General features: G+C 40.7%; 1 protein-coding gene across 1 annotated transcript in view; it reads left to right on the forward strand.

Moving 5' to 3' along the window:
• The first annotated feature begins 248 nt into the window (after window positions 1-248).
• snap91a (synaptosome associated protein 91a) overlaps window positions 249-13,127 on the forward strand; it is a 12,952-nt gene continuing 73 nt past the window's right edge. The window contains exons 1-12 of the mRNA XM_069143392.1: window positions 249-1,949; window positions 2,239-2,307; window positions 2,645-2,800; window positions 3,775-3,846; window positions 5,074-5,385; window positions 7,929-8,099; window positions 8,201-8,219; window positions 9,367-9,457; window positions 9,642-9,737; window positions 10,029-10,139; window positions 10,304-10,392; window positions 11,113-13,127. The exon at window positions 11,113-13,127 is cut by the window's right edge and continues 73 nt beyond it. Of these exons, the coding sequence (XP_068999493.1) occupies window positions 1,694-1,949; window positions 2,239-2,307; window positions 2,645-2,800; window positions 3,775-3,846; window positions 5,074-5,385; window positions 7,929-8,099; window positions 8,201-8,219; window positions 9,367-9,457; window positions 9,642-9,737; window positions 10,029-10,139; window positions 10,304-10,384 (1,434 nt within the window). The 5' untranslated portion in view covers window positions 249-1,693 and the 3' untranslated portion in view covers window positions 10,385-10,392; window positions 11,113-13,127. The remainder of the gene's footprint in view (window positions 1,950-2,238; window positions 2,308-2,644; window positions 2,801-3,774; window positions 3,847-5,073; window positions 5,386-7,928; window positions 8,100-8,200; window positions 8,220-9,366; window positions 9,458-9,641; window positions 9,738-10,028; window positions 10,140-10,303; window positions 10,393-11,112) is intronic.

Here is a 13,127-nt window from a genome sequence, read left to right on the forward strand (position 1 = left end):
CCCTGAAGACCCCTTCGCTACGACGGAGGGGAGCGCGGACATTACTCCAGGGCTGGACCTGTTTGCTATGAGGCCCGCTGACACCCCTCCCACCTCTAGTGAGGCGCCGACCATCATCGCTCCCATCGCTGCCCCCGCTGCCCCCACCCCTTCTTCCACCACTACCACTACTACCACAACCACCACCGACACCACCACCACCACAGAGTCCACAGCTGCCCCGACTCTAGATATCTTTGGTGGTAAAGTCCTCTCGCTCTCATTCTGGTTCTCACTGCATTGCCCTGCATTATGATGATGATGATGATGACGGTTTTGATAAAGATGACTGTGTTGCTCTTGCTACGGATGATGATGATGATGATGATGATGATGATGATAGTGACAATGATGATAACTTGCCCGGCCCCTACATTTCAGATTTGTTTTTTCTATTTTCCATGATACCTTTCCTTCGGTTACAGATCATTTAGAGTTAATCAAGCATTTTGACCTCCTCTGTAAAATTCCAATAATTAGAATTTAAAGGAAAATCACAATTATTTTAAAAGTTATATCTTGTTTGGGGACCAAAACTTGTGCTAATGTTAAATATCTAAGGACATAAATGGACATGTTTCTATATTTCCAACAGAGGTGGCTCAACTTGTTTTGATTATGAACCTAATACTAACAAATACTCTGCCAAACTTAGAGGGAAGAAAATTGTTTTCTTCTCTTGCTTGTGACCAGTGTTTTAGATGCTGGCAGCTGAGAATGCTTTATTGTAGCTTATGCACTTGAGTTAAAAGAGAATATTGCTCAATGTCAGAATTCATTTACACTATGGGTTTCCTCCCACAGTCCAAAAGACATGTAGGTTAGGTGAATTGTTGTCTTAAAAATGCTTGTGTATGCGAATGTGAGAATAGCTCATCCACACTGAGACAGAGAAGGAAGCCTATAAAAGGAATTCCTATAATCTTTACAGTTTGTGAATGGAACTGGTGATGAAAACATTCATTGGTCAGCCCCCAATCTTGCTCCAGATTGAAGTATATTGACAACTATTAGATAGATTGACATTCATGATACCCAGAAGATGAATCCCAGTGACTTTTTGTCAAGAGCAACCATGAGGTTCACATGTTTGTTTTATGATTAAATGGATCTAAATTAGATGGATCGCCATGACAATTGGTGCATACATTCATGTCCCTGTTGGGATGAATTGCAGACTTTTTATCTTCTACTACTAGAGGCCCAAAGATTGCATTTATAACGTGAAATAACATCTGCTAGACTGATTGGCACAAAGTTTGGTGCAGATTTTGCACAAACTTTGGTGGTTGACGTCTTTTGCTCAGCATGAAATGTCTTGACAACCATTGGATTTATTGCCTTTAAATATGCATACGTTAATGCTCCCCAAAGAATTAAATTTGGTAATTTTTAAATTTTTATTTAGCAACATCATCAAACAGGGTCAAAAAGGAAATGCCAGGAAACCTTTCCTGTTGTTCAGCTGACCTTCTCGGTGATATAATTTAGGCTCTTAAATTTTAGTGTTGTTATCTTAATACATCGTAGCTCTCACTCAAGAGTTAGAAAACACAAACAGAGATTTTGCTGATTTGGCAACTTCAAAAACTACAGAAATCTTTAGTCATATCTCTGATGGAAATATAGATATTCTTCAGGCTGAAATTTGGCAATGTTCCCGTTTAACTTTTGCACTGTGTCCTTTTGCATTGCACTGAACAGATACACTTACCCATTAAATAATCCGAATATCTGCTCTCCTCCATCTCTCTTCTTAACTCATCATTCTGTATGCACTGGATTGAAATCTGAATGTACATATGATTGTGTGTCCTTGTTCTTAGATATGTTTGATTCTATGCCTGAGCAAAGCCCTACCACAGAATCCAAAGCCGCTACCACTCCTAGCGTAGACCTTTTTGGTGCAGGTACAGGAGTTGAAATCCATTTCTCTGTGTCTGGACCCTCTTCATCTCTTCTGGTTTCCATGTGTCCACTTCTTTGTCAACTGTATTTTTTTCCCCCACACGTGTTGGTTTGTCCCCCATAGTGGTATGAGAACTGTGCATGGAACCCACTCCTCAAGATTGTCGTTGTGGCTGCTTTCTATCTATGCTTTGTCTTTCTACCTGCCACGCTAATGCTTTTCTTTGCTCCCCAACCTCCACGGTTTCCTTCTTTCTCGTATCCCGCCTCTTGCTTGCGTTGGTAAATTAGACCTTCCTGCTGTTTCTCGCGGGCCCTCTCCTTTGCCCGAGCCCACTCCGGCTGGAGACATCGTGACGGGTGAGTTAAGCAGCTTTACCTTAACTGCATCACTGTTTCCCTTCCTTTCTTTCGTGAGGGGTGCAGCCAGACAAAGTTTTTGCATGGTACTGGTGTCTGCGTGTCCATGCAGACCAGACCTCTGCTTCCAAATGGTGCACGCTTCGAGGATGTGGACACACAGTTAAGATGCAGGGATGCTTGCTTCCTCCTCCTGCTTTTTCTCTGCATGTTTGCCCTTCAGAGCAGGCAGAATAACACTGCATGAGTACGGCATGCTCTCTTTGGGAAAGAAGCTATCCCTGATAAAAGTAGTCATTTACTTTTATCTCCTTCTGCTTCTGTCTCTGCTGCTCAGATTCATATTCAGCTCCTGCTCCTGCTCCTGCTCCTACTCCTGCTGCTGCTCCTGCTCCTGCTCCTGCTCCTGCTGCTGCTGCTGCTGCTCCTGCTGCAGCTCTAGAAGCCTCGTCTCCACCTAAACCAGAGCCGGAGCCGGTCATTGACCTGTTGGGTACTGTACTTCAAAACACATATTTAAGGGATTCATCAGGGCTCTAGTGGAAGCTAAATAAACTTAAACCCATCTAGTCGCCTCTCAGACTGTCAAATAGTGTTTACACACCCCTCCCTCGATGCAGCTGTTAATGCATTGAGACTAGGCTTCCTCTCTCAGCGTCTTCTACATTTTCTTTTTTTTTTTCTGCTTGGAGAACCCACCACCCACTCATGCAACATTGGATTTAAAACAAACTCTTCGTGCTGAAGCTAACAAGCAGACTATAAACATTGTGGAAGCTGTTTTTATTGGTTTCAATGGGAAGGTGTCAACAAATGCAAAGCATTATGCTGATAGTTGTTAATTGTAAAATTGTGAGTTTATTACAAACAAGTTTACAATAAGTTAATGTCATGCAGGGATGGTGGCGTCTCTTTAAACGCTGGTGAAAAGTAAAAGTCAATATTTTTCATCACTTTTTGCCCTAAATTTCCACACTTGTGTATCTCTAATACTATATGATGCTATATGACATTGTTGTTTGCTTCCTTTGAACCACATAATTGAACCTGTCTTTCTCCATTCCTCAGTTTTTACAGTAGGTTTTCAGATGAATGTCTGTAGCAGCACAGGTTGTTAGTGCAAAGATCATTTCAACAGACTGCAGACAGATCTTAGATGCGCAGACAATAGCTGGCAGTAATGCTTCCAAAATGACTGTTACACTGTGTTTATCGCTGTCTAGGTGTATTGTTTTCTACTGAATGTAGTTTTATGTTTGAGCTAGGGGCATGTTTTTACTGTATCGACAGTAGTAGATGGATCTCCTCAAAGTTTGGTGCTTAATTTCTTTCGACATTCTGTTTTACCTTTTGGTTCATGAAGATCATCTTGTCTCCTACCCCCCCGCCGTGTCTCATTGTGTGGTCCAGGGCTGACCTCTCACCCCTTTCTGCCCTCCATGCTGCCTCTCGGATAACTCCCTGTAGACTCCTTCGGTGGTTCTGTGGCGGAGACGCAGAGCTCTGCTCCGGGAGGCCCCGCAGACGACCTGCTGGGAGGTGAGACTGCTCGGACTTAATCACTTTTTGGAGTTACATCAGAGTTTTATGCAAATTACGGTAAAATTAGAACGAGCGGATGAACCAGAATAATGTAATAAGATGACTGCAAATGTCTCACAAAACGTTTTTATGTTGCTGATGGAAATGTTTTATGCTGATTAAGAAGTTATTCTTAAGTAACGATGGAGATGGATTTGTCAAATGAATAATTACACAGACTTGGCAAGAATGCGTAATTTGATTACACAGCAGTTCTAAAGTGGCTAAGGACTGCTTTGGATGTGATTTACCGGTGATGTCATAGCCATGTCTCGCCCATCTCATCTCTGCCTTTGATGAAATGTTGATGAATTGGAAATGCTACATTGAAGCCACCACAATTTTTCGGGTTTATATCAGCTCACAAAGATACTTCTGAATATTTACTACTGTATAAATCAGTGCATGTTTGGACAAGTAAACAATACAACAATGAAAAAATAATCCAATACAAGTCTTACGAGGAAATCCATATAGTTTTGAAGAATGAGCAAAAGACGACATTATTAGACTGACAAATCTTAGGCACCAATGCACAACTAATACTTGAGTGTTGTAGCTGGTCTGAGCTAGTATTAACTACCATTCTGTATACAGTTTATTGCAATGGTTCCCAACCTAGGGTTCAGGTCCCCTCCAGAGGGTCAAAAGATAAATCTGAGAGGACCTGACATGCTTAATGAGCAAAGAAAGGAGAGGAACAACTTTCCTAGTTTAGAGGGGATTTGTTTATTTAGTGCAACTGCTAACAACTCAAAAGACATCTGAAATGTGACTAGTAACATGTTTAACTTGTAACTATTGCTATCAGATAGCTGTGGACCAGTAAAAAGTGCATTAATATCCACTGTAAACCACAGAAGTAAATGTATGTAGTTGCATGAAATGGATATATAAAATGTATATGATATATGTATACAGTTTTCATCAGTTTGCATGTCTTCTTAAGCTACACGTCCCTTCGCCAGTTCTCATTGTTCTATTGTTCTATTTTATATCAAACATTTCAAATCATTCTTTAATGAGATCTAGTGTTGTAACGGCAATGATCAATTTGCCACTCAAGGGATAATACAAATATAATTTTGCTTTTAGGACGTCTCATCTTTTGCATCAGATATCATATTTAATGAAATAATGGTCTTTCTGATCAGAAGCTGTGCTACATACTGTTCCATCCCTCAGGCCTGATGTCTCCCACCCTCGCTCCCACCGCTGCCCCGGCTCTGGCTCCAGCCTTGGTTCTGGCTCCAGCCCCGGCTCTGGCTCCAGCCTTGGTTCTGGCTCCAGCCCCGGCTCTGGCTCCAGCCTTGGCTCCAGTTCTGGCCTCTGCACCGGTGCATAACGACCTCCTGGAGTCGGGCTTTGATGCTCTGGCCTCGCTTCCTTCCCCAACGCCATTACTACCCGCTGCAGTCGCAGCAGCACCAATAGTGCCAGCAATAGCAGAACCTGCATCCACCACACAGGCACCCTCCGGGAGCTTTGACGCTTCAAGTAAGTTGATTTTATGTTGTAAAACATGTTTTTGCTTCATTTTAGTGTTTAATTTCATTGTCCTGCGTTGGGAAATGTGAGAATTAAGAAGTATGTTGTTCATATGTGCACAGGTCTTCAGCTTGATGTGCATTAATCTGGTTTGCTTCATTAAAACTGAGCTATCTGGTTATCTGTTCCTGCTGACAGCTTGACTTCTGCATGAATGAGACACTGACATGTGCTGCTGTCACCGTCCTCCTGACGTAAAACTTGTTTCTGCTGACCGCTTTACTCCTCAGCACTGCTGCCGCTATTGCAATGATTTTTCTTTATCTCTTTTAAGGTCTTTACACATGGGAGGCTTTTGTTTTTCTGTGAGAGTCATTTCCTCGTCAACGTCTCGAACTATTGTTTTTTTCAGCAGTTATTTCACACAAAACGCGAATATTACATGGCAAGAAAATGCGGTGAATATTCATTCACATGCTGCCCCTGACCCACACAGAGGCAGAGCCAGACAGAGGAATTTGTGGCCACCCCTGTAACCTTCATACAGAGCACACAGCTTCGTCTGTGTTGTTCAGCTCACCTGCATCCTCAGAGTTCAATCTAAAATATTCCCAAACCAACTCCTTCTTTCTCAGATTGGCTTCCTGCCTGTTTGTCCAGCTTCCTGTAGCATGACTAATTGTTGTGCACTACGATACGTCAGCATCTCTGTGTCCGTTTAAAAGAAATAGGACCATATGTTTCCCAAAGTATTAAAGATTTTCACCCACAGCAGTATGCCTTGATACTAAAGATATTTTTGCCATTTTGAATCCATAATTTCTTTATTTAAGAATAAGCTAGTACGAACGCATTTGAACATCTTTTTGAGCAAGTGTCACAAAAGTTTTCATTGCTGCTGAATAGTTTTAATGCAAAATATTCGCCCACGAGTATTTTACATTTTAGAGCTGATTATTTGTCACGCCTCCAGTGTGTAAAGAGCTTTACTCTTGTTCTCTTTTACATCTTGCACTTTCACAAATGCTGTGCTTACTTCACCTCCTGCTCACTCCCCACCTTTCTTTCTTTCTTTCTTTCTTTCTTTTTTTCTTTCTTTCTTTCTTTCTTTCTTTCTTTCTTTCTTTCTTTCTTTCTTTCTTTCTTTCTTTCTTTCTTTCTTTCTTTCTTTCTTTTCACACCTTTTCTCTTCTGCTCCCACCCTTGCTTCCCCCTCCACTCTGCTGGGTCATTGTTTGCTTCTTCTAATCTGTACTTGGTGAGTTCAACCCCGCGGTGGATTGCAGCATGTGCAGTTTGGACAGCTCTCCCTCTGCGTCTTTCAAGGACACTCCTAACTTGCATGTTACAAATTCACCCCCGTGTGTCTCCTGCATGAGACGAGACTTGTTGCTTCTGTTTGTAAAATGGATCTTTATTCAACCTTAGTTTTTTACACCTGTGGCTTTAAGTGTAACCACATGCCATCAAGGCCTTCAGCGACATCTTTCAATGATACATTTTTCTCAATAAAAATCATGATATTGCTGAAACTTAAATGATTTACATAATACAGTAACGCAGAAAACCTTTACTGGAAGAAGGTTAGAGGCTGAAGGCTCTGCTATAAAAAATGATTAGCCATCTGCTGTCAAAATTATGAGCACAAGATGCCTGCTTAATAACTGTAAAGCTGTACAGGTATTTTCTAACCTACCAGTTTGTATAGCCTTAACAGAACGTCTGACTTTACCAGGAGATACAAGATTTTAGAGTTCTTTTAAAAAGGAAAAAATGCACACTTTGATTTAACTGAAAGTATTAAACAGTTGCAATAGTTAGCAAAAAATATGAAATAGTTGAAATAATCAGCCAAAGTATTAAACAGGTAAATTAGCTAGCTAAATATATTAAAAGGTTAAATAAGTTAGCCTTAAGTATTACATTTGAAATAGTTAGCTAAAGGTATTAAACAGTTGAAATAGTTTGTTAAGTACCAGATAAATAGTTGAAAGGTTGAACTCCTGTCAGTCCCACTGCTATTAGAGGAAATACAAACTTGACCAAACTGAACTCAACATTTCAATTATATTAAAACATTGAAGTTTTTAAGTTTTAGGATTGAATAATTAAAATTGATTCAATTCAAACTGGTGTTGTTGATGTATGTCTGAAAAAAGGTTGGGAGCCGCTGCATCATGACCTCCAACAACTTTCAACCACACATGCTCCTGAGGTTGTTTGTTGGGATGTAAGCTGGTAACTATTTGGCCTTGATGACACCTGGTTTAAACCATGTGCTCCAAAGTCAGTCTGTTTTTTAGTTCCTGACTTGTGACGTGAGCAACTGGCCAAGTGAGTCCTGTCGCTGTCGTTATGTCCCTTTGACTGTACAATTACAGTCCAACATCGTGCATGCGATGCACAGCTGACTACTGATGCTGTCGCTGCTGGATTGTCCTTCTCACCGTACCGCCTGCTCTCCCACCCGCCCTGTGCCGAGATTCGGACTGTACAGGTTTGTAATCCGTGTTCTTTTTCTGGCGTCCCGCCACTCCCACCCTCTCCCCAAGTGTTTGGTGGATTAGGCGACTTGCTGATGCCCGCCATAACGCCACAAAGCACCGGGGGAAGCACTGCTGGAAGCACAGCGGGAAGCATGGGAACCCCTGTTCCTGCCACCCCACCTCCTAGCAAGACCATCGGAGGAGACCTGGACTCATCGCTGGCCAACCTGATCGGAGGTAGACTGCAAGCTTTTCCTGCCTCGAGCTCCAACATTTATGTTTAACATCTCTGCTTACAAAGAAAGTTAACTTCAATCTTCCTTCTCTCCTCTGCTCAGACCTTGGAGTAAAGAAAAAGTAAGTGTGTGTTGAAAGATAGTGATTCTGTGAATGCACAATGCTTGTGTAGGGTTAAATATGTATACATGTGTGTTTTAAAATAAATAAATGCTTTATCAAAAGGATAAAAACCCTCTCAACGCTGATAAAGGTTGTAACATCATTCCTTCAACCTTTTAATTGAGATTTCAGCTGGAGAAATTGTTGCACATCTTTACTTTTAGTTTGCATCCAAGCAATGGTTTGAGCTTATTTTTGAAAATGATTGTATCAATTAATTAATGCATAGCCAACAAAATAAGAACCCTATAAGGTTGCGTTTTTGTATTTGTGTAGCACTTTTCAAACAGTGGTTGCAACTTAAAGTCCTCTACACAAGACAATCAATAAAAGAACTGGTTTCGGGAAGTTGGTTCACTTTTAATAGATCACCATGGTAACCTACTGTACGGTAACCTCATAAGATCATATCAAAGCCTGTCATCAGTCTGACCCCTGACTAATCAGATCATTGGAAAAACATTATAATCCCAACATGATGCCAACAGAGACAAAAGACTTCAATAAAAAGCAAAAGATATGTTGATTTATCAGTTTAATCATTTTCCGTTCCTTGCCTTTTATTTCCTCTGTGGTTTATAGACAAAGCTTCTGACAAACAAAGATCGCCTTTATGACACCAAGTGCATAATTATAGCAACATCTTAATAGCTCACAGATGATCTCATTGCTGAGAGGATTTCTGTGCCGATGTGTGTATCTGCAGCTCAGAATAATAACAGGGTACTTTGCTGGCGCATTATTAGGCAAAAAAACAAACATTTAGACTTGATTAAATGTTTCTTATTCATTACGCTGTTTACATTTCAGCCTGCTGAGCATCACTTATTACTGCACTTTAACCAAATTTGACATTTTGATCTCGTTTCACACTCTATTCTCTCTGATGAGAGGTGCGTAGGTAATTCTGCCTCTTTCTTGCTTTTCTCGTGGTCATCAGCCAGCTGGGAGTTAACTGAGCCAGCTTCTAACCAGCTTTGTGACACCAGTCGTTTAGGATCACTGATGTTGGACTCAATAAATCCAGTTAACCCACAGAGAGACAATTAAACTGAATTTATTTGACCGGAGCTTGAGGTGTATCCTGTGTTTGATCACCTTTTAGGGATCCAGGGAGCGAGAAGAAGCTGACAGGAGGCGCCAATTGGACGCCACAGGTAGCCCCGACCAGCTGGGCCACACCAGGAGCCCCCATGGTAAGAACAGCATGAGATCACACTTTCTCCAAAAAGTAATGTTCCTGAAAACTTGAGTTCAGATCTGTGCAACAGACTCTCGAGATGAAGCTGCCAACAAACTTTCAGAACTCACACATGCTGTGTGATTTGTGACGAAGTTTAGATGAAGTTGCTGTGATGTGACCTCTGTGTGTCTCTTTAGACCACTGCTGCCCCTGGAGCTCCCGTGGCCCCTGGAGCAGCTCCATCTGGTGTAGCCATGGTGCCACCAATGAGTGCACAGCCCGGATTTGGGATGGTGAGATTCATTTCAATCATATTTAAATGATTACTGAGATCTTCTAACCTAAGAAAAAGGGTGTAAGATTGTTTGACTTCATGGTGCGCTGACATAGTCTTTATTAAATAACATCTTTCTATGTATTTTTAGAAAACATTAAAGACATTTCTGACTGAGGAGTCCTCTGTACTTTTAGCTCTAAAAGGTTTTATGAATTACAGTTACATAAATAACAAAGGACTTCAGAGGTCCCTTTAACCTCGTGATGTTTTCGATCATCCTGAAGTTCTGATGTTTTTGTCTCACCAGCCTCCTGCAGCAGGGCCGGGAGCTCCTATGATGCAACCCATGATGGGGCAGCCAATGATGGGACAGCCCATGATGAGACCTTCCTTCACTGGGGTGGTTGGAGTTGCACCGGTAACACACCACACACACTAAAGCAAATCTACTTTCAAGTATTGTGGGAGGTTTTCAGATGGATATGTAAGTTCAATACAGCTTATGGTGGTAACTGCTGAATTTGGCCGCCCTAAAAACCGATCTTGTCAGTTTAGGAGGATCTTTGTTTTCTGTTTTGTCAGCTTTCTCCAGGACCTGCCAGCCAGAACCAAAAGAAGCCCAAGGACCCTCTGGCAGAACTCGACCTCAAGGACTTCTTATAACGCCCCAGGTGGGAGCTCACAACACAAACAGCATGTAACAACTTTGATGCTGTGTTCACATAGTGGGAATACATTTCTGGAATGAAACAATTAAAATGGTCTTGCCACTAGTATGTTGTAAAATTACAGAGAATCTGACTTCAGAAATCAACTTGAAAAAGCAAAAGCAAAAGTCAATAAAAATGATGACATTAATAGTTTGTGGGGTTGAGCCTCTGTCAGACCGCCTTTGCTGCCACAAACAGAACCTGCAGATGGAGCTGGTGAACCATGTTTCCAATTTTTTGTGTAAAATTTATACAATCTGTGCATATCTTTCAGATATCATCAGATAGTGAATAAGTGAGCCCCCCACTTCCGGATGCCCTTTCACATTACATCTAGGTTGTGTTCAGCTGATCCAACTCGCTTTCTTTTCAGCTGCACAAAAGGGAAATTACAAAATGTGCCTTTTTATGCACCTTGCATTAAAATGGAGTATTAAAAATGAATAGCCACCGAATTATACCAATTTTAATTCATCATTAGCTACCTGTCCATACTATTTAAAGGTCATTGAGGGGGTAATTAAAGTTCTTGAACCTTCAGTTTATTCACCACTTTGCATTCGGTATTCACTTTTTCATTCGGTAAACATGGCATCAGCATTATGGGAAAATAAGACAAAAACAAAATAACTGGAAAAGACAATTCTTAGGTTGAAATGTTCTCTGTTTCCTGTCTTCCAGCTGCTTTCCTCTGGATCAGAGCCCTCTCACCTTTTACCTGGTGTCTGTCAACATCTCAGGATGCCAGCAACAATCAGCTTCTCAACCTTATAAGAGCCTCTTTTCTCCACCCCCGCCCATCCACGCCCCACCCCTCTCCTGTGTGATGTTGTAGCACAAACTGTGAAAGTGAACCATAGCAGATTATATATAAATATTGAGAAGAAAAAAAATACAAGCGTGTGCTTATGTTGATGTACTAATCTTTTGTCTAAACAAAACCACACAAAACCCTGACAAAAAAAAGTCCAAAAGAGTAAGTGAGAGAAAGTGAAGGCGTATGTGTTTAAATTTATTTGTAGTGCTGAGTTGAATGATGGATGTGCTTTGGTGTCCTAAGCTCCACCTACCAACCCTGTCTTTGTCTCCGCCTCTTTATGAAAGGGGGAGGAGCTCTTCTTTGTCCCACTCTGATTGGATGAGAGTGGTAAACAAAGCCCTGGTAGATTTTTCTGAGAAACATGTTGCTTGTTGTTTACAGAAAGGTCCTCTTTGATGTACATAGATTTCTCTGGTGAGGATTACGTCTCTACTCTGTATGTCTGTGGAAGAGAAATATAAATGTGAATCAGACATGAAACTGTAAGAAGTCGTGATTATCCTTCTATTTCCTGTCATTTGAAAGTATTTGGAAACAAATGTCATTTGAAAGTATTTGGAAACAAATATGACCGCTATATGATTAATATACTGTATATTTAGAAACAACTTCTGAGCTTCTGAGTCAGACCAGACCAGCAAGTGATCCTTTTTATTTCTTACTTTTTTTTAACTTGTGACTTATTTTTCTGTTTCTTTTTTGTCTTTTTGTTCTATGTTATTTACAGTATACGTTCTGTTCATTTTAGAATAATCCTGCTGTCGATGTTAAAGAACATATCTTGCAGTTTACTTCCAGAGAAAACTCTTCAGTTATTCATCGTAGAGGTGAATCTTTTCCTTCAGTATAACTGTTCAGCTGTGGAAGTTGACTCTCCTCTTGTGGGCGTGTCTGCTGCCTGTGCTTTCATTATAACTTTGACCAGGTCAGGATGAGTATTGCGTATTTAATAAGATTGCCGTACCAAATGTAACGTTCAGACAGATCAAATTCAGTGATTTTCTATCAAATTCATATCACTATATGTGATTCGAAATTGAAATCGAAACAATTCATTGGCTACCAAAATCTACGAGATAACCGATGTGGTCAACCTGCAAGAATCACATCACAAAAATCAGGACCAGGAACAGATTAAAGGTACACTATTGAGTTTCCTTCGAGTCTTCTTCAAAACAAAATTGTGTCTGCATTCAATGTTTCTCACCAAAGAAGGCTTCATGTGTATCATAGGCACCTCACAAATATGATAAATGTTTTTACTTCATCATAACACATTTGATTTATTTTTTTAAACTTCCAAACCTACATTGTTTACAAACTACATGGGGGCCACTCATTAAAACATTGCTCCTTAGCACTACTAGCAGTCAAAAACTCCACAGAGTACCTTTAACTTCCGTGTTACAAGCCAGTTTCACCCAGTGCTGTTGGACAAAACTGGCCACAGTGTGTATAAACAAAACACTAATCTGAAAATGCCGATGGATGATAAGATTTAACCAAAATTCAGATGTGATAGCTGTCTGAACATGGTGTTTGATTTGATCCGTTCTGACCTTTGGCTTGTTGTTAGTGGAACTTCTTGTATTAGTATGTGTTGCCACATTGGAGCCACAGGGGGTCACTGTTGATCCCTCTGGCCATCAACTTGTTCCCTAAAAAACATCTTTCTGAGAAGCAGTTGCATTCATTTGGACAGCGTTGAACTCCTGTCCCCTTTCCTGTGCTGTAAACTACAGACGGTTTTAAAGTTTACTCTGCGTGTTGTCATTTTAGTGGATTGGTTGTGAGAATCGTGTGACTCAGAGAAAATAATGGGAAATTAACATTTTTCATGACTGAATAATTAAAATTGTATTTTTGTTTAGTTGTA

This window comes from Embiotoca jacksoni, unplaced genomic scaffold (genome assembly GCF_022577435.1).
Source record: "Embiotoca jacksoni isolate LCO1_2020_lvr unplaced genomic scaffold, fEmbJac1.0.p SCAF_11, whole genome shotgun sequence".
In the NCBI taxonomy this organism is placed as follows: domain Eukaryota; kingdom Metazoa; phylum Chordata; class Actinopteri; family Embiotocidae; genus Embiotoca; species Embiotoca jacksoni.